Source organism: Amblyomma mixtum, chromosome 1, assembly GCF_055824585.1.
Source record: "Amblyomma mixtum isolate Tamu chromosome 1, ASM5582458v1, whole genome shotgun sequence".
Lineage (NCBI taxonomy): Eukaryota > Metazoa > Arthropoda > Arachnida > Ixodida > Ixodidae > Amblyomma > Amblyomma mixtum.
This window is the reverse complement of record NC_143012.1, coordinates 13,084,704-13,112,633: the sequence shown is the minus strand read 5'-3', so window position 1 is coordinate 13,112,633 and position 27,930 is coordinate 13,084,704. Positions and strand designations below refer to the sequence as shown.

General features: G+C 47.4%; 1 protein-coding gene across 1 annotated transcript; it reads right to left on the bottom strand.

Moving 5' to 3' along the window:
- Positions 1-340: 340 nt before the first annotated feature.
- LOC149365502 (store-operated calcium entry-associated regulatory factor-like) lies at positions 341-12,637 on the bottom strand. The gene is made up of 8 exons (XM_089543090.1): positions 12,282-12,637; positions 10,674-10,852; positions 9,509-9,619; positions 7,896-7,948; positions 5,994-6,247; positions 2,292-2,409; positions 1,314-1,420; positions 341-533 (listed from the first exon to the last, which is right to left on the bottom strand). The coding sequence occupies exons 1-8, from the start codon at positions 12,391-12,393 to the stop codon at positions 508-510; spliced, it is 960 nt and encodes a 319-aa protein (XP_089399216.1). The 5' UTR covers positions 12,394-12,637; the 3' UTR covers positions 341-507.
- Positions 12,638-27,930: the final 15,293 nt, after the last annotated feature.

Genomic DNA, 27,930 nt, shown 5'->3' with positions numbered 1-27,930 from the left:
AACAGTGTAAAATATGACAATGCCTATACAAATAATCCAAGACAGTATAGCATTGGCACAGTCATCCAGTTGCCAGCTATACACAACCAGAAATGCATGCTTAATTGTTTATGACAATTATGACAACCCCGGACCAGGACGAATTTTTCTTTAACTACGAAGTTTCTGAGATGTGTAGCTTTCCTTTGTAGCCGTATGGCTGCGCTCGGGTGGACGTCAATGAGTAATTACTCCCTTACTACTTAATTGTTTATGTAAAAAAAAATGATATATGCAGCTTTTCTCAAAAACACTGGCCAGAATACTGCATTACGGTGCGGACACAATAAAGTAACCTGTGTTGATATATTAATAAGACCAGGAGCTTTATTATGAACATAGGCAGGTACAAAAAAAGAAGCGATGGCATGATTTATTCAAAGGATATGACTCCATTGGGATGCTTACAATGACGAGTCGGGTGAGTGGCACAGAGATGCATCTTTAGCTGGATAAGCATTGCCTGCATTACCTCCTTCGGGTGCCACCAAAACCTGCAATATGGGGGACGGAAAAGCAGTTGTTAGAACCAAGGCTAATTCGATTATTACGTAATGACCTAGTAACTTTTGTAAAATGCGTAAAGTGCTGAGCTCTTGTGGTATCTGTGGGGTGAACTGCCACTGTTCTTCAACTGTGCACTTCACAAAATCAAGTTTCGAAACATAAGAAATGTGCTTTCAGCGTGAGATGAAATGCAAGTAAGACAAGTGAAATGGGAACAGCAAAATGAAAAGACTTTCATCAAGGCAGACTGGACTCTGCTTAATTTGCACTTTGATGAAGCGGGCACCACTGCGTGGAAGTGTTAATATACAGAAAGGTGAAACAACCAAAACAGGCTCATGCAAATAGAGAAACAAAATTTGAACCACTGATGATCATAGCAAAAAGAATTTATAACATCGTTATCAAAATAGATTGAGCGGGTACTCTCGTTGAGCTTTGGACACAACGATGTGAATAGAATGTGGTGCGGTGTGCTAACTGTGCCTTCACACAGGAGCCACATGTTGAATCTAGAGCAGTGTCACTACAGGGACTTTTTCTTCATTTAAGATCACACTCGCAAAAAAAGACTCAACACAGTGTGATGACACAGTATTCAAAATCTGCTGAATAACAGTTTGAATGCTATTTAAGAAATTTCGAACATCTTTCAATGCTCAGTATTTGGTTCACTATTTGGACACTTCTGCTATTCACACATTCCTAACTAGCATCATATTTCTTATTTTTCCTTGTTTCTTGAGAAAAATACTCCACGCACTTACCACTTGATGTGTGCGTATCACTTGAAGAGGAGGGGCCACCAAACGATGATGACGAGCCAAACATGCCTTCACTTGGGTATCCATAGGCTGCCCTGTAGCCGGGATTGCTGCAAGTGTCAGGGAGAATTATCAGTCCACAGCAGCAATAAAAAACATCAAGATATCAAGTACTCTCAACTAGTATGAGTACACCAATGAAAAAACAGCTGCTAATCTCCAAGAACATTGTACTGGTAACGTCAGGTGAACACGGCAAAAAATTCTGGGCTACGACTAACAGTGTGGCAATGTATAGCTTAATTAAGATAAGCTTCTCACTAGTTAAACCATCAAAATTTGTTGCCAAAAAAGAAAAGCGGCAAAACGCTCATAGTGCAGTGCTATCCTGTGCACAGCGTTTTCTGCAAGAAACTAAAACTTAAATTTGCACATATTTGTAAAACTCGTTTAAAGGTGCACTAAAGAGGAGTCTGAACTCATCTTTTTACTGCGGAACTCAATCTACACATTAAGAGCATTCTTAGAAAATTCGACTTATTGTCCTGTGCAGCCGATTTCCCTAATTTAAATCGAATAAGTTTCTACAATAAGTTTCTAAGAATGCTCGACACGCGTAGATCGAGTTCCCATGGTAAAAAGACGAGTTCAGATTCCTCTTTAGAGCACCTTTAAGGAACCCATAGGTTTAGTTAGACATCACATCGCTTGAAACATGGAGAAACCTGTCCCATCTCTTTCAAGAGCTCTATGCACTACTTGGTGTCAGATGTAATCCGCAAGAAATTTTGACACCAGACACGGCATGCATAGCTTCTGCAGCCAATATCTTATCTGAGGAATAATGGCAGTAACTTTGGAACCAGGTTTCAGCACAATCTGCTAGACTCTCAATAACTTGATATGCATCAACAGTCTCCTAGGTTCTCGCACATACACACTCATGGATGTAGTGATGAGCCACTGAATTAGTTGACTTACTTCCTGTTTCCGAACATATATCCCAGTAGACCACCTGTAGCAGCCCCAGTCCAGAAGCCACCCCCTCCTAAGCCTCCCAAGCCACCAGTCGAGCCATAGCCACGAGCCGAGCCACAGCCTGCAGAGTTCACAATGCATGTGACACACATACAGCCAATTTCAAATGACATTTGCAGAGAAGAGAAGGTGATGGCAACACTCCCTTGGGTTAACATGAGAGTAGACATTCTCCACTTATGCGCAGTTGTGTACGACAGACTGTGTCAGATTTGTTAAACACGTCAATGTACAAACATCACAGCAGATTATTAGAACACTTGGAATGTTCTGCTTAAACCTGACCAATTGAGAGCTGCTATCCCAATCTGGACATTCTGCTTAAACATAATCATGAGATCTTTATTACTACTCCACTTTAGATGTGCCGCTTAACCTTAATCACAACACCTTTTGTCGCTCCACTCTGAACATAACAATTTAAACTAACCACTCTGAGATTTTTTTTCAATCCACACGTTATTAAATTTATCATAAGCTCCCCTGTACATGAACCTATTTGAACGGGTACGTGCTTGCGTGAAGAAGACGGGACAACAAAGAAACACACACGACATAAACTGAGCGCAACTCCCAACTGGTTTATTTTCGTAGAAGGCAAATGCATTTTATACCGGCGCTGAACCGGTATAAGCTGGTTCATCGTTCAAAGTTGAACCAATTCGCCCAAACGAAAGTTTTACATGAACCTATTGACAACAGGAGAAAGGACCGCACTGTAATTGCATATCACTAAGCCACAGAATGCCTGGCCATACATCGTTCTGACATAGTGATGTCTGAAAACTCTATGCCCCTGGAAGTAAAGGCGCTTATCTTTTATTTCTGAGACTCAATTAGGGAAAAAGGAAAGAGAGTAAGAGTTAAGATTATGCACGAGATTATTCCTTTCAGACAAGTACCCCAGTCCTACTTCCAATCTCGAGACCCCTTTACAATTTTTTGTTTCCCTTATAATCACTGCTCTGTGGATTTTTATTTTTTCTTTACGATAATGTTAAAGAGAAAAAACTTCCTACCAATAGTTCTTGTTCATCGTTCTCTTTTGCTTTTCATCCTCCTCCTAATGCTCTATCAGCATACCTACTCTATGTTTTTTCCACCCAGAACTTGCTGTTATTTCCTGGTTTTTACTGTGTTGTCATACTTGCCTGTATTGTGAACATGTTGATTTTTATTAATTATCATCCCCCCCCCCCAACTCCTTATAACGCCTTCCTGGGCCCTTCAGGTATGTAAATAAAAATAAATACCTAGGAGGAAATGGCTGAAGCCTTGCAACCTGAACAATAAATTACCTTTTTGAAAAACCATCCTAGCACTGCAAATAATTAATAAAGCTGTGTAAGCCTCACACAATATAAGGCACGCCCAGAAAGTGACGAGAAAGAAACAGTACGTGTCGGGAAGATTTTAATTGAACAAAACTTTCTGTCTCGCGTGGTTATATGGCATACCGTATTTTCCGGTGTATAAGACGCGGGTTTTCTTCAAAAATTTTGCTGGTGCATCCTATACAAGGGTGCATCTTATATGCGAATTTTCCATTTTTTTTTTTGCGAGTTCAGAAATTACTCAGGTTCATGTTCAAGCTTTTTTCATCGAAAAAATATTACTACCAATAACGCGGTTGTAACATGTTGTAACGCGGTTGTAACATGTAACGCGGTTGTAACAATACGGGGACCGCCATGCGCAACTTTTTTAGGTGAACTTTATCATGAAACGGCGGGGTTGACCACTTCCGGGATCTTAAACACAGCGGCCGTTTCGGAGGCCCCAAGCAAAGGTGATGTGAAATGCTAAAATATGGCGACAGTCGCGCTTCTCGCCATTGTCAAGACAAGCCAAGAGAAGCCGATGTTTTTTTTTAGTCACCCTTTGCAAGTACGTTGTGCGAAGAGAATGCTTCAGACGCGTTGCCTTTTCGATAGCGCATCCGAAGATGAAGACCTTGAAGGTTTTATGTAACAATAAATTGTTATGGACATAAAGAGATTTCTTTTGCTTTTTTTTCTTTTGTGCTAAAACGTGGGCTGGTATGGCGTGAGTGTTGCCTTTTTCGATCACTTAGCGTTGCTTAAGAACTTCTCACACGTACGGTGCATTTTGCGATGGTCGCATAAGCATGTTTAATTAAGCCTCACTAGCCTAACTGGGTAAATTGGGGTGCGTCTTATACACGGGTGCGTCTTATGTACCAATTTTTTCAATGACAGCCTGCATATATGGTGGGTGCGTCTCATACAAGGGTGCGTCTTGTACACCGGAAAATACGGTATCTCAATTTTTTTTTACCTTACTTTCTATTATTATCTAAATGCTTGTTAAGTCTATGTAACTTCCACTGAATACCTTTGCCACTAGAGCCCCCTACCTATGGATCGAACCATGTTATGACTTGTAGCCTCATCTTGTCCAGCAAGATGTTTCTCAAAGCGATGCTAAAGGCAGCTCCATCCAGTGTTTATTTTTTAGTAGTACCGGTCCCTGTCACATGGCCACTTTCGACCTCAATCAAAATTCATCTGCACTGAAAGCTTCAAGCGTGGTTGAAGAAGTCATTACTACATAATCAATTTCAGTGCTCATCGAGATGCTTCCCTTTCAGTCCGCTGTGTGGCTCCAAAACTCCGCTAAAAGCTTTAGCAAGCTGATGTTCGGCAGCCACAGCTAGTACCAGCAACGTGCAATATGAAAGCCTATTGTGCCAAAATCCTTAGTCATGTCTTCTGACCGAACTATATGTTAATGTTGGTGTTATTATTTTATTCATTTGCATTTATTCTATAGCTCAAAGAGGGCAAGTGCCAAAGCCTGCTTTTGATTGTGCTTGAGATTTCAATCGCGGCTGAAGTACCATATGCTCAAGGCACGCAGGATCGATCTTCAAAGCAGCTGTGTGACAACTTCAATTTGCATCGAGTTCGATGAGCATTGATGCAACAAAGACTGTAACTGCCCGTGAGACAGGGGTATAATATTCAAATGTTTGGCTGGTTGTGTTGAGAACCATTCGGTGATAAACTATGCATTTACTGACGAGAAATTTGCAACCGAAAGTAAAACGTTTTGTACCGCCACTTAAACCAAACTCGTGTTGTTGATGACATAGAGACTTCACAACTACTGACACTGAAAGTGAATGGTGGTGCAGACCAGACTCAAAGATTCTCCTTTAAAAAAAAAAAAGAAAAAACCTTGCTGTCACCACAATTTACCTATAAGAAAAGCCTGTGACAGTAGCCCTTCTGTCATTACAATGTGGTAATCTATTGATACAGGCAAAGGGATTCAATGGTTTACAGCTAGAAGGGCATGATCTCAAGTTTCATTATCCAGCTGGAAATCAAAACTTTTTTTAATACACCAAAATCGCTAGGTACTATACTCTGTGACAAATTTTTCTGCTTTAGGAGCTGGCCCACAAAGTTGGAGTCCAGACGTGCCTTGTAACAACTTCAGCCTCCTTGAAGCGGTGGTGGAATTGCGATGAGGTCGTGCATTTCAAGAGGTGAGGAGGAGTGACTCCCCCAAACATCATGAGAATGTGCTTCATAGTGAAACCACCCCGGCATACATTTTGAAAACTAATCAAAGAAAACTCGTTAGGCAGAGGAGCACAACAGAGCAATCTTCACTCACTCGCGTCTGTATGGTAGGTAGGTCTGAAGCCAGGAGGTGGAGGTCCCCCCCCACCACCACCTCCGAAGAAGCCGCCCCTCGGGGCACCAGGGTAGTCGGGCGGGCGATCGTCATCATAAGGGGGAGGGTTGCCATCTGGATCTGGCGGTGCCAGACAACTCCGGTAGATAACATAGATGACAAAGGCCGCGCCCCCAAGGAACAGGATATTTTGGAAAAACGAGCCGGACTTCGAGGAGCTGTAGTATGGCGAGCTGGAGCGAAACGCAAAAACAATTCAAGTGAGGCTCAGTTCCGTGGTTGTCCCGCAGTGTCAAGAATTAGAACAATCCAATCCAAAACACCTCTCTTTTCTAGTTCTACTCCCCTTGTAATAAGGCCAGGAAAACCCAATCAAAAAGCCAATGCTTTTAGATTCAGTCAGCTCATAATGAAGAATGGAAGGGCATTTGCAATAATAAAAGAAAAGTGTGCCTCGCCTAAACACAGCACACCTCAAGATCCTGGTTAAAAATTAGCACACTGAACACAACACAACATGCCTTTTTGTGTCAGCATGCTGTATTCTCTAATAATGTTACGTGATGGCAACAGTATTCAGCGAGGCCAAGAGCCGAAGGCCTGAGACAACTGAGCCACTGACAAAATATCACAAGAGCGCACCACAGCATCATCGTCATTCTCAAAACACTTCATCGTCTTCCAAAAAGTACATAGCAATATATTCACTAACTACACTAAAACTATTGTCACACCACTGAAGTTTGCTTGCGAAAACAGCCGGTGGTGGTGATGCCCATATTTAGGTTTTGTTTTTGTTTACCTTTTCCATTTATAAAAGCTCCTGTTTCATGTGTCTTTGTAATTAGAATGTGGTAATCTATCAACACACGCCAACTTCAGTTTGTCATCAGAACCCCATTAAGAACCACAAAAATGTTCCTGCAGCAGCAGGCTGTCACCTCAAAGAACTTTGGCTCATAACTGCCATGAGTGCATCACACTGAACAGCTTGCCATAATATTGGCATATCTCCCAAAAAATGTCAGAAGGGCTCCCTACACAGACAGGACAGCTAGCCTTTGTGAGGCAAGAGCCCTCTGGCAGTGAGCAACTGCATTTAATTTGATAACTTCCTCCATAAAACAAGTGCCTATAATAAGAGCAAATGCTAACGCTTACTGTGATATTAATACCTTATACTTTAGTTTTCTCTCATTCAGCTCTTTTCAATCCAGTACCATCCTAAGGTTTAAGTTAGGCTTTATGAGCTTTACATCCGAAAGCAACTCAGGCTATGAGGAACATCGCAGTGGAGAGCTAGATAATCTCGACCTCCTAGGGTTCTTAGCCTACACTGATATTGCACAGCACACGGGCCTCTAGAGTTTAGCCTCCATCAAAATGAGAACACAGCAGCCAGGATTACTGCAGCCGGGATCACAGCAGCCAGGATCACCACAGTCGGGACAACCGCAACCGGAATCACAGTAGCCAGGTCAACCATGGCCGGTATCAAACCCACATCTTTTGGGTCAGTAGTCGAGTGCTATAACCACTGAGCCACCACAGCAGCAGTACCATCCTGAATACGCTGTATCAATTGGTCATGCTTACTGACATTTTGAATTATGTACAAATATCACCTAACTACAGCTCAACAAACATTACTGCCTACTATAGCAGCTTTAAGTATTTTCATGCTTTTAAAGCAGTCAAATTTACAGATTCAATGTTTCTAAACTAGATCCTGTGCTCTCCCATACGATCAGCTGCCTCTCGTTTATATTACAAGAGTACTCTCGTGAGGTCCTGAAATCAAAAGCTGTGGGCTTGAAAAAAGCACCATCGTGAACTGAAGATTGACATTTGAAAAAGAAAGATTAAAAAATGACAACTTACTGCGCATACGTTGAGCCTGCCCCATGTCCAGTCCGTTCCAACCTGTACTCCAGCTGTTGGAGGAATTGTGAAAACAGATTTACTTTTACCAATAATGCTCGTCATATAGACACTGCCTTAGCACACTTTATCACTGCCGACAAGATAAAAACTAATCCAGAAGAATGGCCTGAGGGGCGAGTTGGTGCATGATGAAATGAACGGCGGCGCAACAAGGACACTAACAAGAGAGGGGACACCACATGCGCACACTACCAACTGTTTATTGCATGGAAAGGTGGCATATTTAAACATACAGCTCAGGCATGACACTCATCGCATTATCGCTCCGAACCCAACATGTGGAAAAGGGCGGCAACATCAGGATAACAGACAAGAAACCTTTAACCTATGCAGAAAAAACTAAAAGATTCTGATAACAGAACTTAGAGGAGGCCATCTCGTAGCAAAAGCAGTGTCAAACAATCGTAGCAAAAGCAGAGTCAAAACGAAATTACAATCTTAGCAAAGGCAGAGTCAAACGCATTGTGTTAAAAGTTCTGTTATCAGAATCTTTTAGTTTTTTTCTGCAGAGGTTAAAGGTTTCTTGTCTGTTATCCTGATGTTGCCGCCTTTTTCCACGTGTTGAGTTCGGAGCGATAATGCGATGAGTGTCATGCCTGAGCTGCATGTTTAAATATGCCACCTTTCCATGCAATAAACAGTTGGTAGTGTGCGCATGTGGTGTCCCCTCTCTTGTTAGTGTCCTTGCTGCGCCGCGGTTCATTGAATAAAAACTAATCGCACATTTGCCTCACACAGAGTTAAGAGTGAAAGACACAAAAAGCATGCGAGGGTGTTTCTAGGCTTGGAGAATATGTAACAAACAAACAAATATCAAGCAAAAAAACAGAGATGCTTAACCTATCCTTAAAAAAGAGAACAATTTGCTATAGCATTAGAGATCCCTCCCAAAAAAAGTGCTCCTTCTCTTTCATAGATTCACAGATCGCGAGGAGTTTTCATACCACAACTGATCCAGTGGTGCAGTAGTTAAGCGATGCACCACTGGAGTGGCAGGTTGCTGTTTTAAACACAGCCACCGGCGGGGCTTGCGAGACCTAGGTTGCTCTTCCCAAGCTCCAGCAAGGCTCACTTTTGCACAGATAGTTCTTCGGGCAGCTGTCTATCTCTGTACCAATGAGGTGACGTACAGTGCCTGGATGGGCAGCTGACAATAGTATTGAATTCATTGAAATTAATTTCATAGCCACTTGCCATGGTGCCCACATCCGGTGTACTGGTCACAACCCGCCCACTGTGGCAGGGGGGGAGGGGGGGGCATCTGCTTTATCGAGACACAAATGGACGGGTGCCGGCTGTTCTCACAAACAGGACGTCTAATGCTATCGTACCAATACAGTTAACTCTCGAAGCAGACCAAAAATTTACTAACAATTAACAACAAATTAACAAGATTTCACAATGCATACACACACAATGCAAAAAGACTCATTTCAGTCTCAAGTCAGGTAGAGAAAGAAAAAAAAAACAGAACAAGCCTATGTATAGGAGGCCTGGGACTCATTTTCAGCAAGCTCCTGCATAGAGTAAATGAAGTCTGGTAAACTTACACCACACGATCCTGCCAAGATGTAGTCGTCCTCGGGGTAATCGTAGCCCTCACAGGTCACTTCAATGGCTCCAAACTTTTGAGACGTACTCATATCAGCCTTGCACTCCCACTGAAGAGAAAAAAGAAGCAGAGGCCATGCAAAATTTGTTGAAAAAAATTGTGTGCACAGCAATTTGGCCTTGTTCTAAGCACAAGTGTTCAGAGCTGAAAAAAGTGCATAATAGGCAAAAACTTTACAGGATGTGTATGCGTTGAGAACATACTTATTGTAGCACTGCCACTCGACCCAGCTGCCTTGTACAGATGAACTATGTATATTCCCTCACACTTGCAGCATTACAGATGATTGGATGACATCATTGCTGCAAAAGAATTGTTTCCAAACACCTGCATCCCACAAACTTTTGCTGCTGACAGTATCTAGCTGTTTGTCAGTACACTTAACAACAACCACCGCACAGTCCACTCTCAATAACTGGAACTCAAAGGTGACCAATAACTCGTTCAAACTGTGGAAATAAAAATGTGGAGTTTTTTCAATGCACTTCATCATGCTGACTAAACTGCAGTTCCAGTTCAAATAAACCAGAAGTTCAATTTTGGTGAGTACGAATTCACCAAAGTCCCCTGTAGCATGTTTTAAAGCAGTGAATAAGTGCACAGCTTAAAGAGAGAGCGAAGACAACTCCATACAGCTTTTATTCAGAGTAAAAACCAAATCTGTGGATTAATTGGATTAAAAATTGGGTGAACAAATCGGATTAAAAATTGGGTGAACAAATTATCCCACGGCTCAATTCAAACTTGCGAAGTTGATACTGAAAAGGACTCAGTGATCGCTGTTTGGAAGTGAATGGCTGTGTTGCTACGCCTCAGGGATCTGCGCAAGTTTGCGACACACTGCGATTTGCTTGCTTTCAGTACACTAGCACGAAGACTTCCAATCTTGAAAAAACAGATTGTCTGTTTGAGTGTCTGAAGCCAGATAGCCTCTTGGGCGAGCAGGAAAGATGAGCAGCGAAGTGCACTGCTTGGAAGGGGTCAACGTCCTTCACCCTGGAAATGTTCCTCAATCCGATTAGTTTTCCGTGCTATATGCCTTTGGTTCTACAGTACATAAGTATGCAGGGACTGCAAAGACAAAGAAAGAAGAGCAGGATCACCTGAGTGCTGCGGCCATCACTCCCTCGGTTGTAGCACTGAACAACAGAGGGCGCATTATGGCAACCCGCACTGCCACCAAGGCACTGCAACTGGGGCACAGGGCTCGACCTGCGGCCTGTCGTGTACTCGCCCTTGCGTAACGTGAGCACTTGCACATCTTTCAGCTTCACCTTCTTGCCTGAAAAGAAGGAGAACATGAAGGCATAAGAGATGGGAACGCACGGTTTTAAGTGCAACACATCTACAGAACAGCACAAAAAACAGCCGTGGCATACAAATCTATTCATTGTCATTTTGCCAAGTTCTGACCTGCTCAAAGATTTGACTGCAGATTATCTATAGTCACACCTACTTCGTGTAGGCTCCTTTCCCAAGCCATGCACACCAGGGAAGACGAGCAACAGGACGGGCAACGGCTTGTACTCATTCGAGAAAACCGGCAGCTAACCAGTCAGCAACTGGTGTCAAAACTCACCACCTCTCAAACCCAAATTGGGTGCTCCAATTACTTTTAGAGTTTTGCAAGGTTGTACTGAGACAACAACTACATGTAGACATGCACTTCAGTTTCACTGGGCATCAACGTTTTGAAACTCAACAGCAACCAAATGGCTGAAGCTGCATGTGCTTATCAGAGTGCAAGATATGAATTTTGAGTTATGTCCAGTCAGGGACTTAGGCGGCTCACAAGTCGCCGAAACAATATCATGGCTGAATGGTATCGCAGGATAAACGATGAGGCTATGCAACAGTCGCTCAAGTCACCAAGCACTTACTCGAAACTTAATTCATGTGCCTCATACACAGTACGGCGCGGCCCTGTAGACTCGTGAATGAACGCAGTAGTACGCATACTGAATGGCACCTGATTATAAAATACTCCGTGACGGCAAATAAAAATCCACAAGTTGGTTAAAAATGATTCTGGTAGGCGTTGCTAACAGACCGGTACAAAATATGCGTGACTAGAACAAGCTCTTCTGTAGTCTCGGCGACTTTGCAACGTTAACGTTCTGTGTACGAATGCATTATGCTGACCTCGGCGCTTATCAAATCCATCGGAACTCAAGACATGGCTGCGCAGAAGGCGTGCTTGTTTCTAGACTTCGTTTCTATCTAGAAACACAAAACCGAAATGTCTAGCACAGAAGCTTTTTAACGCAGGAGTAAAGTTATCTCTTTCAAGTTGGAATGCGTGCTTTGCTCACGCCCTACCGACTGTTCCAGAAAGTTCTACCTGACTAGCGCCGGGCAAAGCGTAGTAAAATGTATCGCGCCCTTAAGCGAATAACATCAAAACAAATAAGACATTTTCTTCGAACGAAACGCACTAACAGAACAAAATGTGCTAGCTTGAAAATGCTAGCTGCGATGTTCGCATACAACCGCGATCAAAACAACGTGCGGATTTCCGTCGAAGACTTCCTCTCAGATCTTAGGAGTGCGCGATTATCAAGCAACTGGCTAGGAGCAATTCTAAACTGCAGTTTCATCATGCGCACAAGCAGTGTTATGAGGAAACAAGAGATGATGCAAAGTGCACAACCGGCGAAAACCGTAAGTCGGCTACGGTCGCAATTTCCGTTAAAGGTGCACGGTGTACTCACCTGCCCAGCAGTTTGAAGGGCAAATAAATAATATGAAGAAAAATGAAAAGACTAGAGCGGTGCCAATCTTGAAAGGCCGTGGTGACATAGCGAAGGCAAATTTGTATGACATCCTGCACTAAGTAAAGTAAGTACGTATCAGCACAAATTTTTCAACATCACAATCAGCAAATATCACGTCTTCACAGTCCTACACAGACACTACAACGGTGCTATCGCTCAACCACATATTTGCAAAGCGGACAAATTAAATATATACACACACACGCACTGCACGTCCGAAGTGAACGGTCGAAAACTCGAAACTTCCAAAGCAAAGCCAGCAAAGCGCCGCAGCGGCACAATGGTAACGTGTCATTTGTTGTGGTTGGCCGCCCTTCGATTTACGTCACGTTGACGTCATAGTTACGAACACGGCCTACCCCAGGACGAGAGCTGCCGAAACAAACTAATAAAAGTTATTTTGTTCCTGTCATTTAAAAAGGAGCTGTAAAAGAACATTTGAGGGCGTTAGCCGCCCAACTTGAATTTCTGTGTGAATGAAAATGCATTCCCACACTTCACTCGTGCTGAACGTGCAGGGTGCCAGAGCGCCCGGTTTTAAGCGAGGAACGTACGTATTGCAAAAAGAACAAAGAAACAGGAGTGCCGTCACGGTGTCACGAACGCCGGATGCATAGAAAAAAAAAAAAAAAAACGTAATACGCTTTCTGGGTGCTGCGCGCACACTTAGGCGAGCGCGCGAAAGTTTAAACCTTTGAGAAATTAACCGGGAAAATTCGTTTTTGAAAACTACTTTTTGAGGACAGTAAATGGCGCAGTAGCTGTCTCACATCTAGTTGGACACCTGCACCGTGCCGTAAAGCAAGGGATAAAGGAGGTAGTGAACGAAGAAAGGAGGAAAGAGGCGCCGTAATGGAGGGCTCCAGAATAATTTCGACCATCTACATCGCACCGCCCACATTTCGCCTCCATAGCACGGCCGCCACGGCGGAGTTCGAACCCGAGAAATATGAACCCGGCCGCGGTGGCATGTAGGAATAAGAATCTATATTACGACACTTGCATAATCAGAAAAAGTGAACGTGCACTATGGTACATTTCACGCAGTGTTCAAAGTTATAGCACATGTTCAGTGCAGTGATGCGTAATCTGGCCGCCAACCATATAGCAGCGATCTTGGAGCGTTGCATTTTGAGAAAATAACGCACGAAATATATATATATATATGGCCCTTTTAGCTTGCCATATCCTTAATATTCATTCAGTAACAAATCCACTCTGAAGTTGTGCAATTCCGAAGTATGTTTTATAGAACCTCACTCGGCCAGGTGATCGAAATGAATCCGGAGCCTTTCACAGGTGTATATTCCATGCCATAATGGAAAATTCCCTCAATAAGAACCAAATATCTAATTCATGCTCCTTTTCTCTGTAGCAGCTCGAAAACTCTCTCAATTGGAAATAATAAGTGAGATTATTTCGGTTCTTAAAACTCCCTGAAACTCCGTAACATATATCCCTTTTTGCCAAGTTCGCCTTCTCAGATTCACTGAAAAAAAAAAGGGAAATCCCTCCGAATGGAGCATCACTTTCACAACGGCGTGCTTCATATAACCCATGGTTCTGCTTTCGCACGTTAAAATTGTCATTCAGAATTCATATTATTTCATACATAACGCACGCACACACGCAAGCGAGGTAGAGAGGGAGAGAGCGTGCGTGCGTGCGCGGTTTTCTCCTCAAGGCGAAGAAGCGGTATTGGTGACCGCAAGTTGGCTTTTCCACGTGACTAACCGTCTAGAAAGAAAGCCAGCTTTCGCGAGCACTTAACCTTGATTTCTCTTCCTTTCCTTACCTTTGAATGCGTTGCGAAAGAAAAACATGGGACTGACATGCAATCGTCGCTTCAGTTTTCTAGCTAGCGAGTGGTTATAAGTCGCTCGAAAAATATAAAGTTTTTCAGGTCAAAACACTGCGAAATTGAAAGCCGTTGATTCCACTTTTCAAAGAAGTTTTTAGACATACACCTCCTGGACGCCAGGATTTGATTTTATTTATGGAGGTTTAACGTCCCAAAGCGACCCAGGCTATGAGGAACGCCGTATTGAAGGGCTCCGGAAATTTCAACCAACTGGTGTTCTTTAAGGTGCACTGACATCGCACAGTACATGAGCTTCTAGCATTTCGCCTCAATCTGAATGCGACCGCCGCGGCCGGGATCGAACCCGCGTCTTTCGGGTCAGCAGCCGAATGCCATAACCACTGAGCCACCACGGCGGCTTGAACACCGGGACTGTGGAGTGAATTTGGTACGAAGATGAGAGGGCATCTTACTAGTTAAGCTACAGTCGTGACAGTCGCGTCAACCACAACGCGCTCAAGCCAGCTGGCGCCGGCGAGCACTCAAGTGGCGACAAGAAGCTCGTACGAGGCTGCTGTGAAAAGAAATTATTGGCAGTTCTTGTTAAAGAGACAGCGCTAGGAGGCACAGATCTTTGTTGTTTTCAGGTTCAGGTATCGTGGTGGTCGGTGAAGGCGGAGGAGCACGTTGTTCGACGAACACGCTGACCGCCGTAGGAGGGCAAGAGAGCTCGAATGCAGTAAAGGTGCACATGACCGGATGGAGCAGGACAACGAGATGCTTCTTGATCGTTACAGGGCTCGTGGGGAACAGAACGAAATCTTGCACGACGCGCGGCTGTCACTGCACGGCCAGAGGTCGAAAGGCACCACGTCCAGTCGGTGTGGGTATAGCTAAAGCCAGTCCGTCGCGGTCCGCCTTACAGAAATCGCAGAAAAGTGACGCTGCGATGGTATTTGAAGCTACGGAAATGCGGAACACCGCTTGAGCATGAGGCAGCAGCATACGGGAGCCAGGAAGGGAACATCTTGCGCGGTGCATGGTTGCCGGACCGGGACCAAAGATCCGAGCTCGGACTTGCTGAGTCAGCCCCTTGCTGTCCGTGCCCAAGGGAGATCCTAAGCCGGCATATCTGCAAAGATAAGAGGGAACTTCCACCAAAGGCAAGCATGTATGTCGCGAGGCTTCCAAAGGTATCCGAAGGTCACGCTGTTCACTGGCTGCACTGTCGGAAAAAAACGTGGCGCATAACCACGCAATCTTCGACTAAGCTGCATCACCCATCCCATTCAGCGGCTCCTGGTGTCGATACAGCCGTAGGTGGTACCGCTTTCATCTGCAGCCATGTCTGTTTTCTCGTTTTGATCAGTCCTGTTTATCGAAACGCAGAAAACTGGACGCTGTGATGCAGTGCAGTCAAAGCTTCCGACAGTACAGCGTTTGCAGCGGGAGGCAGAGAGTGCACGAAAGGAACGTTGCACGACCCGCAGCTACCATGTCGGGCCAGATGTCATCGCGGGCCGAATGCACCAATGCTAGTAGTACGAGAATCTTGGAGTTAGGAAATCTGCAAATAAAGAAAAAAAAAAAGGTGACAGGCACGCAAGCATACCGCAGTTGCACATATACTCACCGTGGCAGTCAAGCTTCAAACCGCGGAGCTGAAAAAGGTCACCTTGGCTGCAGCGGAAACACGACGTGCCGCAGACCGCAGGCAACGTCCGTTCTTCGGAGTTGCTCGACGAGGCTGGCGAAAATTTCCGAGCGCCGTATACGGCCACAAACCACATGTCGTTCAAGAGCACATCAGTGCCCGGGCACTCGGTGACGACATAGTGGCGTGGTCGCAACGCCGTTCGGAACGGGTTTCTTTTCCGTGACAGAAACGGCAGCAGGCTCGCGTATCTAAACCCCCTTGAGGCAGCGAACAAAGCGGGCGCAGTTTCCTCGCAGGCTCAATACCTACAGCTGGCCTGCCTATAGTGAGCTAAGCCTAAAGCTGTATGCGCCGCAAATCCTAGCTCACCGCGCTTCCGTCACGGATAAGAAACCCGATGGCGACAGCCCATGAAACCTCTTCTCTGCGTGCTGCTTGCTATTATCCAATGCTTGCGAAAACAGCGCAAGTGAATTTCGTTTAATATGACGAGAATAATTTGGTTTTAAGTTAACCTGGCGCGAAAGGGACACGGACGGAAGGAACGAGCAATACGAGAAGAACGCCGAACGAGTTGGTAGTCGGCGCTCGTCTCGTCTTGCTCGCTCCTCCCGACCGAGTCCCTTTCGCGCCACATCAACTTCAAACATAAACCAACTGGCCCGTCAAAGAACACTTCTGCAACTTATTTGGTTTAACAGCCCAGAGCAGGTTTCACGCGCATGCATTGCCTTCGCCGCGAGGCCTAACCTCGCACTCACCTTCGACGCCGGTGGCCTGGCTCGGAGGTATATTCCACCGCAGACGTCTGTCGGTCGTGAATGGCTTGAGGGCGACTCTGGGGAACGGCGAAGGCGACGGCAACCCACTGGCAACGGGTGGTCACGTCCAGAAGCAGCACTGCCGCTGGCACGGCGAAAAGTTCGCGTGGCTGGCGCCAAGATGGACAGACATGAACTGACCGCGGCACTTGCCGTCGGCAGAAATCGGCTAGTTGCGCACGCGCGGTACTGTCGCCGACAGGATGACAGTGCGTTTCGCCGCGCCGCTGCTTACGTGGGCATGCGGCGTGTCGTCGCGTTTCATGCGGCCAGACTTTTTGTCTTTTTGTTTTCTCTGTCTGTCTCTGGCCCGTCTGTAGATAAAGTGATAACAAGACCTGGCTTTAGAAGCGCAAGTTTCACCATGCATGCGCGGGCTCGAGGTTGGCATTTTACGCGACAGTTCATTAGGACGAAAATCTGTCGGCGTGGTAGTAGTGGTAGGCACCGCGTGTCGGAAATAATCATGGGACGCGAACCGTTTGCCGTAGAATGTCCGGATGGTGTCATACGATTCAAGGTTTCGTGCAGCATAAACTTAATAGTTCAGTTAGAGCCTAGCTCACGGCAGGGATTCGAACCGGCCACCTATAACTGGGGGAACCTGTAACGTATAATCGGGGGCTGCTTAAAAAAAATCGTATCATGCGTGGTCCGGGTGTCCACCAAGATAACTGAGACTGCTACTGCGTCATGTCTTTCCCTCAACCCACCAATTTTCGATTTGTCCAACGGTCAAGGCGTCGCGCCGAACGGGCGATGGCATTCCGTTGACTCCCTGGCTGCGCTACAACACGCTGTCGCGTTCCACTCCTAAAGGCGAAGCTTAAGCGTCATTAATTAGCAGTTAATTAATATTTAGTCATCAGCCAGCAATTAGTTATTTGGCATTTTTCAGTAATTAGTCATTAATTATGTGTGACGTCTTCCTGTGGTGACGTCATCCTGTGGTGACGTCACCAGTACCACAGAGGTAGTCAAAGTGGTGCGGAAAACGCTTTCGCTTTACGCACTTTAGACAGTCAAAGTGCTCCCCGAATTTTCTAAGGTGAAAGGCGTGCGCAAACACAAGAGAACCCACAAAGAAGCGACAAGGACAAGCGGTAACTGACAAGTGCTTTATTCTTGCAACAATGCAGAAATATTGTATACCCACTGGCCATGAATGCGCAAGCATGAACAAAAATTAGACACGTGGTACCAGAGACCGTTAACACAGAAAGCTATCATGATTAAAGAATGCAGCGCGAAAAGACAGGGACAAACGACGATGATGATGTCCTCAGGCTTAATGAAGTGGACAGGACAGCGCCTGTCCTGTTCACTTCTTCGTTTGTCCCTGTCTTTTCGCGCTGCATTCTTTAACCATGATCACTGACCAACAAGCCCAAACAGCCACTTTGGTACAGAAAGCTAGCACCAGAATTTATATTCGGCTGTGTAAAGAGACAAGGAAGTATCGCTGATACAGACAGCTGCTTTTTTCTTCATGTAATAAGCCTCTAAAGCCAGCCACGAGTGTTCATCTTTGCTTCTGCCGAGAATTGTAGTCGGTCCAAACCGTAGTGTACAACTGCGGCAATCATGGATACGAGACACATTAAGGGATACTGAACTAAACTTTCGGAGCTGCTCTTTTGCATGTAAACAAGAGCTCAGCTCTTTCACGACCATACTGCGCTTGCGCGAGGAGCAAGTGACGTCACTACGCACAGCTGGTGTGCCGGCGGCCCCGGCACGCTACCTATGGGCCGCTACTGCGCATCGGAGAGGAGAGAGAGAAGCGATGGAGAGCGCGCGGCAGCGGATGTGTGCCAGCTGTGCGCCGTGTGACGTCACTGCTCCTCGCGCATGCGCAGTATGGCCTTTCTCGGCTCCGCGACTAGCGTAGTTTTGCTTTCGCAACAAAAACACAGTTTCCCACTCAGCAAATGAAAAAAAAAAGAAAAAAAATGGTGTGGTTTAGCTCTGGTTAAACGTGGTTGGTTGCGAAAGCAATAGAAGCAGTAGAGCAACTAGATTCAAAGACTTCCATGGCGACACTCCTCGAGGAGTGCGGCACGACCGGCTCCTCCTGGCTGCGGTGGAGAGAGCAAGCTGCGTCACGCGTCGCCATAGCAACGGAGAGGCTGACGTCACACCATCTGTTAGGCGCGGCGTAAATACACCACTTTGGTCCCCGCTAGGATCCTGTAGATTTCACCTCCGGCCTGGCCCGACCGGGAGAAATCGGTTGGTTGGTTGGTTTATGGGGTTTAACGTCCCAAAGCAACTAAGGCTATGAGAGACGTCGTAGTGGAGGGCTCCGGAAATTTCGACCACCTGGGGTTCTTTAACGTGCACTGACATCGCACAGTACACGGGCCTCGAATTTCTCCTCCAAAGAAATTCAGCCGCCGCGGCCGGGATCGAACCCGCATCTTTCGGGCCAGCAGCCGAGCACCATAGCCACTGAGCCACCGGCAGCCGCCTTTTCCTATGCAACCTGTCGGCGCCAGCGGCTCATATGCTAGAATTATCGCTGCCAGTTTAATGTGCGAATGGCGCCAGCGTGCCTTTCACTACTGGGACTCGTGAATCCACCTTGGCTGCGGTGCACACAACATGGCGCTCGTTAGGACTGCAGTCTGTAGAACAAGCGTCGCGTTCTTAGCCACAATAGATATGAACCGTGTTGGCCAACACAAAAGCAGACGTTACTTTGTGGAAGACATGCGCCCCATTGGACAACACGAAAGCAGACGTTACTTTGTGGAAGTGGTGTAATGACAGGAAGACGTTAATGTCTTGAACGCTGCAACAAAAAAAATTAGCTGCGGTTCAACTGCTGCTGAACCTGGTTAGAGAGTGAAAGCTATGGCGTATCGGGCAACTATAAGCGGCTTGGCGTCTGTAACGTTGAGTGCGTTCCGGACACTGCAAAGGCAGCGCACCAACCCTGCCACCCTGGCAGGTGGCAGTTAATGGTTGATCGCGAGAGTTCGCTCACCCAATGAACGTTGCGGCCTATTCCAGCAGTGCCGCGTGTCTGTCACAACGTTGTCAGCGCCAAGGCATGCAGCCCACATCTCTCTCATCATCCCATGTACCTTTACGCGCGATTCAGGCGTCCACTGACCCAGGGAGCCAGTTATGCGCACTTTTTCTTAAAATAATCAGAGTGTAAAACGTTGTCAACGCCAACGCCAATAAACACAATGAATGCCCACGGCTTATGGCTTCAGCGCCGCGTTTCTGGCACAACGTTGTCAATGCGGACGCATGCAGCGCACACCTGTCACTACCTTCACTTAGCTTAAAACACGGTTGAGGCGTCCACTGTTCCAAGAGGGCAGTTATGCGCCTTTCCTCTGGTTCAGCTGGGTGTCCTCCGAGATGTGGACACCTCGCCCTCATCTCAGGGTATACGTATATCCTGGCATAGATAGCAGAGCTAAGCCACTGCCAATTTTTGTAGCGAAAAGCTACACTACGCGGGTCAGAGCCGAGTTTCGCGTGTGCGGGAGCCGCCAGTTGTGAGCATGTGTGAAAACCAAGTCACGTCACGAGAGGCGCAGGTGCGTCGCCTCCTCGCCGCAGCCGTCGCCGACTCCGCCGCCTGACCCACAGATGCGCCGCGAACTACTGCGCATGTGCGTCACCACCTCGCCACGGCCGCCGCCTGACCTTAGCCGGTTCGCGTGTTTACGACAGATGCGCCGCGTGTATACACTGTAAACAAAAAAAAAACCCAAAAGGGAGTATAAATGCATGGTGGCCGCCACCCTTGGAGTAAAATCTGTTCTCGCTTCGGCGAGCGCGGCTTCGGCCGCTTCTTTTTGAGCAGCGACCGCTCCGGCGGACGCAGTTGTTGCTGCGACGCGCGTCTTTTCTTTCCTTTACTTCTTTTCTCTGATCTTCTAACTCTCCTCTATCTGCACGTGGCAGCGGTGGTGGCTTGGCTCGAGCCAGTAGCAGGCCCGTGCAATTTCCTCTTCATCCTTCTCTCAGTCACAACAACAACAACCCTTGGAGTAGTAACTGAAAGTGGTGCGGCTTCGGCCGCGAGGAGTATCTGTTCTCGCTTCGGCGAGCGCGGCTTCGGCCGCTTGTTTTTTGAGCAGCGTCCGCTCCGGCGGACGCAGTTGTTGCTGCGACGCGCGTCTTTTCTTTCCTTTTTCTCTGATCTTTTAACTCTCCTCTATCTGCACGTGGCAGCGGTGGTGGCTTGGCTAGAGCCAGTAGCAGGCCCGTGCAATTTCCTCTTCATCCTTCTCTCAGTCACAACAACACCCTTGGAGTATCTGTTCTCGCTTCGGCGAGCGCGGCTTCGGCCGCTTCTTTTTGAGCAGCGTCCGCTCCGGCGGACGCAGTTGTTGCTGCGACGCGCGTCTTTTCTTTCCTTTTTCTCTTTCCTCTTATCTTTTAACTCTCCTCTATCTGCACGTGGCAGCGGTGGTGGCTTGGCACGAGCCAGTAGCAGCTAGGCCCGTGCAATTTCCTCTTCATCCTTCTCTCAGTCACAACAACAACAACAACAACCCTTCTTGCTCCATTTGGGAAAACACGCACTCCATGAGCGGGGAATAAAAAGGTGGACTGTCACGCCGCAGCTAGCGTGCGTCGTGGTAAAGTGTGAGGAGTGTCGCCGAAAGGGAGCAGGGGAATGCACAGACAAAAGGAGAAGGACTTAAAACGGCGTAGCGTGCGAGGGTCGCGCCTCGGCCCCAGCGAGTGGGGAATGGTTTCTTCTAGGAAGTCGGTCCGAAACCCGAGACGACGACAGGACGGCTGGGGAGGACTGGCGCTGTTCTTGGTTTCGTTCTTGCTAGCTGGCCAGAGCGGCTAACAGTGGAGCGTGTGTTTTAAATTGTTTGTTTCTTCTTGTTGTAATAGTTTTTAGTTAGCCATGGCTGCTTACAGCGAGGTGTGTGTTTTATATTGTTTACTTATCTTTTGCCTTGTGACCTCTTACTTCTAAACGACGGCGGGAAAGTCGTCTATTGGCTAAAAAGTAAGTTTTGGCGGGAGGATTGTTTATTGGCGGAGGAAGGAGTTTTTGGCGGGAATGTGACGAGATGGGTGCGCGCGAAGGAGAGCGCCGAGGTTGGGTGTGTGGCAGCCGGACAGATCGGTCGTGTGTGGCCGGTGGTGGTCCCGGGGCCGAGAGCGTAGAGTTGGAGACGCGAGTTAGTTGAGCGGCGGCCGGACGGGTTGGCCGTGTGTTGGCCGGCGGTGGTCCGGAGTCGTGGAAGTTTTGAGGTTTTATATTTAGTTAAAGTGGAGAGGCCGAAATCATTCGGCATATGTAAATAAGTTGTATATACATGTGTAATAAATAATTTCTTGAAGAAAGCCTTCCAAGTGCCTCACCATCCGAAGACCTGCACACCTGTCTAAACCCACCAGTCGCAAAGTACGTCCCCCGGGTCACTCACGAGACCCGCCCTCTACGACTCCGCAACAACATCGAAGGAGAGCATCATCAACGACAGAGCAGAGAGGGGAAAAAAAAATCGTGACTGGCGCAGCCGACAGGATTCGAGACAAGGGACCGCTGCTTTACGACGGGAACGAGGAAGATAGAGGCAGCCCAGGTTGAGAAGACGCCAAGGTGGTGAGCTCACAAGAAACGTTTGCCCTTGGGTGGCGAAGAGGAGTCGAAAATCGGACGTCAAGAAAGAAGAAAGAAGGCACAAGAGACAGCAGAGGGATCTTCACCGATCACCACCGATCATCGCAGCTTCGACAACAGTGTAGGTGGGAAGAAGAATCGTGGACACCAACAGAGGAAATGAGGACGGACTTAAATTGAAGGGGCCTTGAGAGTGCGGCGGCGGTGCGTAACAGGACTTGTGGCGTGTCAGCGTGAAGTTCATTGTGAGAGAACTCTGGAACTTGGTTTGATTGACGATCTTTGAAGAGAAGGCGGCGAAAGAAAAACGGTGAGCGAACAGCGCTGCTCTCAACTTTGTGCTTTATGCTTACGAGGGGAAAGAGTAAAATACTGTCGCCAGAGATGGATAGTAGCACGACTGAGGGAATGAGCGAGACAAGCACGGAAAACGGCCAATCTGGACCCAAAATGCAAATTGAATTAGAAATTGAAAAGATGAGGCTAGAGAGGGCCAAAATTGAATTCGAGACAGAAAAATTACGCAGACAAGGAACAGCTGATCTGTCAGAGGGGAAAGAAGCAGCAAAATACTCCACAATGCTGAGCACCGTCCTTCCTCGAATGCCAAAAGATGAGTCGCTTATTCCGGGGTGGTTCGATTCGGTGGAGATGTTGTTTCACTCTTTCAGAGTGCCGGAAAGCGTGCAGTCTATCACTCTGATCCCGTACCTCACTGACCGCATGCGATCAATGGCGATGCAAAGTGGGACGAAAGAAATACTTCACTATAAACAGCTGAAGGAGGTAATTCTGAGGGAGTTGCGATTAAGTCCGGCAGAATACAAAAGAATGTTTGACACGGCTACGAAAGGACCGCAAGAATCATGGCGCCAATTCGGCTACCGACTGCGCAGCTATTACTCATATTATATCAGCAGTAGAAAAGTGACCGAAAAGGAGGAGCTGATGGAGCTGGTAGTGGTTGATAAAATGAAAGAGGTCCTGTGTAATGACGCGCTCCGACAGATAGCTCTCCAAGAAAACAAAAATTGGCTTAAAATCGACGGACTTGCAGAGGTGGCCGAGGCTGTGGAGAGCAGCCGCGGGAAGACACCGGGGACTGGCGGTCCACGCTTGAGGACGGTCAGTGGTGAAGGATGTAGAAGAGAGGTGGCTGGAACGTCGAAACTTCACAGGGAAGGACAGATGGAGGTTAAGTATGCGCAATTTAATGCACATACGACGAGGCGCCAGTCTTACCGTTGTGGCCAACCAGGTCATATGGCTAGGGAGTGTCGTGAAATGGAAGTAAATGGCGGAAACAGAGATATAGGTGTTCATAACGTTGCCACGGAGGAGCATTCTGCCGGCAGGGAATGGGAGCCGGACAGGGGAAAGAACACTGCGTCGACTCTCTGCTACCGCTGTGGCCGTTTACGGCATGTGGACGGGGAGTGCCAAGAGACAGAGGCAAAGAGAATTACCGCCACAGTGATAGAGGTGAACACTAATGACGCTGAAATCCTGTGCCAGGATCGGGAGCGAAAAGCCAGCACTCAGTTGACGGAGACACATAAGGTGGGCGATGTCTCCCTCTGTTCTGGGGAATCAATAATCTTGGCACGAGTGGATTCGGGCGCGGACATCACAGTGGTCAGGAGGTCACTACTGCCGCAGGAAAGGGTAGATCCACGAGGCAAAGTCGCATTGAAGGGTGCCTTCGGACACCAGATTGAGGCTGAGCTCGCGTGTGTGCCGCTGAGAGTCGATCCGGGGGGCTTACCCGTGGGCATCTTGTGCGCACTGACAGAGGAGCTGGCGAGCGAAATTGACTGCTTGGTAACAGTGAATGATTATAATGAACTGGTAAAGCAGAAGGATCCCCTGAGCACGAGACATGAGAGCAGCGATGTTCGAGGATCGCCTTGGTGGACTGTTGTTGTGGTTGCTTTCCTTTTTATTTGCATTCATGATTTTTGTATCATTAACCTTCACTTGAAAAATGTAATCTTGTGGCGTATGGTGTGGTGTGTAGAAGTGTACCTTGCTTTCATGTACTTGCATGCCTGTATTCTTTTTCGGAGTGTATCTCGGAGTGTATCTCGGGGGGAAGCTTTAGTGCTTTCTCGCACCAGAGAGAGAGGCGGCGGCTTGAGGCAGCCTAAAGGAGAAGCATGCCTTGTTCGGAACTGGCGAAAAAAAAAAAAAAAAGGTCGGGGGAAAGAATTGAGAAGAAGGGGGGAGGTGTCACGCCGCAGCTAGCGTGCGTCGTGGTAAAGTGTGAGGAGTGTCGCCGAAAGGGAGCAGGGGAATGCACAGACAAAAGGAGAAGGACTTAAAACGGCGTAGCGTGCGAGGGTCGCGCCTCGGCTCCAGCGAGTGGGGAATGGTTTCTTCTAGGAAGTCGGTCCGAAACCCGAGACGACGACAGGACGGCTGGGGAGGACTGGCGCTGTTCTTGGTTTCGTTCTTGCTAGCTGGCCAGAGCGGCTAACAGTGGAGCGTGTGTTTTAAATTGTTTGTTTCTTCTTGTTGTAATAGTTTTTAGTTAGCCATGGCTGCTTACAGCGAGGTGTGTGTTTTATATTGTTTACTTATCTTTTGCCTTGTGACCTCTTACTTCTAAACGACGGCGGGAAAGTCGTCTATTGGCTAAAAAGTAAGTTTTGGCGGGAGGATTGTTTATTGGCGGAGGAAGGAGTTTTTGGCGGGAATGTGACGAGATGGGTGCGCGCGAAGGAGAGCGCCGAGGTTGGGTGTGTGGCAGCCGGACAGATCGGTCGTGTGTGGCCGGTGGTGGTCCCGGGGCCGAGAGCGTAGAGTTGGAGACGCGAGTTAGTTGAGCGGCGGCCGGACGGGTTGGCCGTGTGTTGGCCGGCGGTGGTCCGGAGTCGTGGAAGTTTTGAGGTTTTATATTTAGTTAAAGTGGAGAGGCCGAAATCATTCGGCATATGTAAATAAGTTGTATATACATGTGTAATAAATAATTTCTTGAAGAAAGCCTTCCAAGTGCCTCACCATCCGAAGACCTGCACACCTGTCTAAACCCACGTACCAGTCGCAAAGTACGTCCCCCGGGTCACTCACGAGACCCGCCCTCTACGACTCCGCATCAACATCAAGGAGAACAACATCAACAACGACAGAGCAGAGAGGGAGAAAATTCGTGACTTGGACTGTCCTCCATTTTACTGCCATGAGGGAATAATGGAGTAAAAATGAGAATTTACCTGCATTTACTCAATTTTAGAACGGGAGTTAATTGTGCCAAATACTCTACCAGTGCCGAAATGGAGTAAAAAAAACACCATTTTGTGCAGTCCGCCCCGCCACCTAGCGTCTCGTCTGCTTCTGGTCAGTGGTCTGATAATGGCGGTGAGTGAAGACCGCTTGGTTACCATCGTCGCTGGATCTCTGCTTTCTTCTGCTCCTTCACGGGCGCCTGCCGCGGTACAGATATTGGCTTGTCGCCGTTTTCCGCTACATTATTGAATTGCTTTTGTGAAGCCTTCAGTGCTCTAATACCTGATTTTCCTTTGTTAATGTCGCCACCCTGTTACAGCCCCCACTTAGGCGTAATTCTCACAGGCTTTTTTCAGTGTGGTTCTCGCAGTGTGTTGCAGCAGATTATGTGTTGCATGAACATGGAACTGTGATAGAACATAGTGTCATTGCTGAGCTCTTGACTGAGCTGATGAGGCTACATTTTTCCTCAGTCACATTGAAGAGCAAGCCCTAATTAAGTGAAATGAAGGCAAACATGGCCATTCCAAACTACCATAAGGGGCGTTTTCAACTTTTCTGCTCTGGTTTTTAGTGAAATATAGCGTGGTGCATGAGCGTCAAAACTACCCAGCGACTCCTTTTCAGTTTTCAACTATTGATTATAATGTTACATCCCTTTATCTACGAACATGGCCAACCAAACGAGCTTGTACAGCAAAAGGAGACAAGCAGGCGACTCCCGCCGCCTACGCCGCCGCTTTGCTTGCAGACGGCGAAATAATGCGTGAAGCGGGGTCACATTAGGGCAGCGCAGTTTCCAAAGTTTGGTTGCCGGCGGCCCGCAGAGCTACTGCCCGTTTCCGCCGCTGTCACTGCTCCAAGAATGAGCCTGAATGAGAATAAATAAACGTGACGCCATTTTTGGGCTCCATTTCAGTGGGTAGTAAAAAATTTACTCCCTTATACTCCAAAATAACTCCCTTATATACGGGAGTAAATAAAAAACACCATACATATGGAGTAAAAAAACTCCTTTTGGGTGTGCGTTAGAGGCAAGGAGGTTATATTAAATATAACCTCCTTGGTTAGAGGACAAGCCATTTACTCCCTTTTGGGTGTTTTTTTGCTAACAGTGTATAATGCGCTTGACGGAGAAGTGGCGGGCGCGTTCGACATGGAAGCCAAGGAGAGTGCGGCTGCTGCTAAACGACGCAGAAGAGCGGAAAAATTGAGTTCTTCCGATCCAGAGGTACTCGCCTGGGAGCTAGCCGCCGAACAACGGAGGAAAGATCGAGCCAAGGCGAAAAGTGCGTCTGAAATGCCGGAACAACGCAAGAAACGCCTCGCGAAAAGACGTCGCCAAGAAGCCGAACGACGCGCTATGGCCACCGATGTGGCCACTGGTAGTCAACAAAGTGAGGAGGAGGAGCAGCAGAAGGAGGAAAACATGGAAGAAGATTCAAACACTCACCGCTACACTGAACACGTGTTGAGACTGAGTGAAAGCGCGAATGCGTCCAGTGTTTACGTCGGGCTTTGTGAACAACCCGTTTGGCCATGTTTGTGATGTGTGTGAGAGACTGGCACTTTTCGCTACGTATATCCAAGCTTAACCTTAGCTAAGCCGCAGCCAATTTTTTTATGTCACAACCGCTGTGTCGGCACAGTGCCCCCCCCCCCCCCCCATTTTTTTCTTCCCCTAGCTACGATATCTTCTTTTTCCCATCGCCGCCCATGCACTCGTTCTCACCTTTCTCTCCATGGTCGCTTCGATTGGTGACGCTGGACGGACTTCATCCACGCGATGGCTCGGCGTCGTGGACTTCGCCGTAGAAGAAAAAAGGAAAAGATGAGAGTGCCGGTGGGATGCACCGTCGGGTCGCTCGGCGCTGCCACTAAACGCTTACCGCGGACGAAGTGTATACGTACGAGAGGGAATAAACGAGTTGGCCGCCGGTTGCCAACTCGCAACCTTCGTTCATGCTATAGCCGTACCGTCCTCCTCTGCTTTCCTCGCGCTCTCTCGCCGTCTTTCATCCTCCGCTGCGCTCCGCACACAATTGCGCCGAAGGCAGCGCTTAAGAGCATGCGCTCTAAAATCAAAACATTATCGAGTCCAGTGGTTGTGTACTCATTCCATATGCCCGCAACCTCTGCCACCAGGCCGGCCCATTGCAGCAGCTTGAGCTGGTCCTGCAGATCGCGGCTGACAGCACAGCCTCCCACTGTTCCAGCTTAGCCTTGTGCATCACGGGGAGTGCCTCTATCTTCTGGAAGCCCCAAGTGGTGTGGTGTATCATGGGGTTTGTGCCGCATCAGGGGGCAGGAGTCCCCTTACGAGATTGCGATGGCAAGCTAGGCCATAGATGTCATCAGAGAACTGTGCACAGAAATAACTCATACCTTTCATATGCTCAACTGAATGTTACTCCCGAATTCATCTCATATCTATAATTCGACAAACATTTGTTCCCAAACGGTATTTT

What these genes read in the sequence shown, in the direction of transcription:
- LOC149365502 (XM_089543090.1), bottom strand. Translation starts at nt 12,393, where the DNA reads ATGTCATACAAATTTGCCTTCGCTATGTCACCACGGCCTTTCAAGATT. An exon ending in GTGATGGCCGCAGCACTCAG is followed by an intron (nt 9,620 to 10,673) that starts GTGATCCTGCTC and finishes TTTTCTCTTCAG; the next exon opens with TGGGAGTGCAAGGCTGATAT. An exon ending in GCAGGCTCAACGTATGCGCA is followed by an intron (nt 6,248 to 7,895) that starts GTAAGTTGTCAT and finishes GTTTCGCTCCAG; the next exon opens with CTCGCCATACTACAGCTCCT.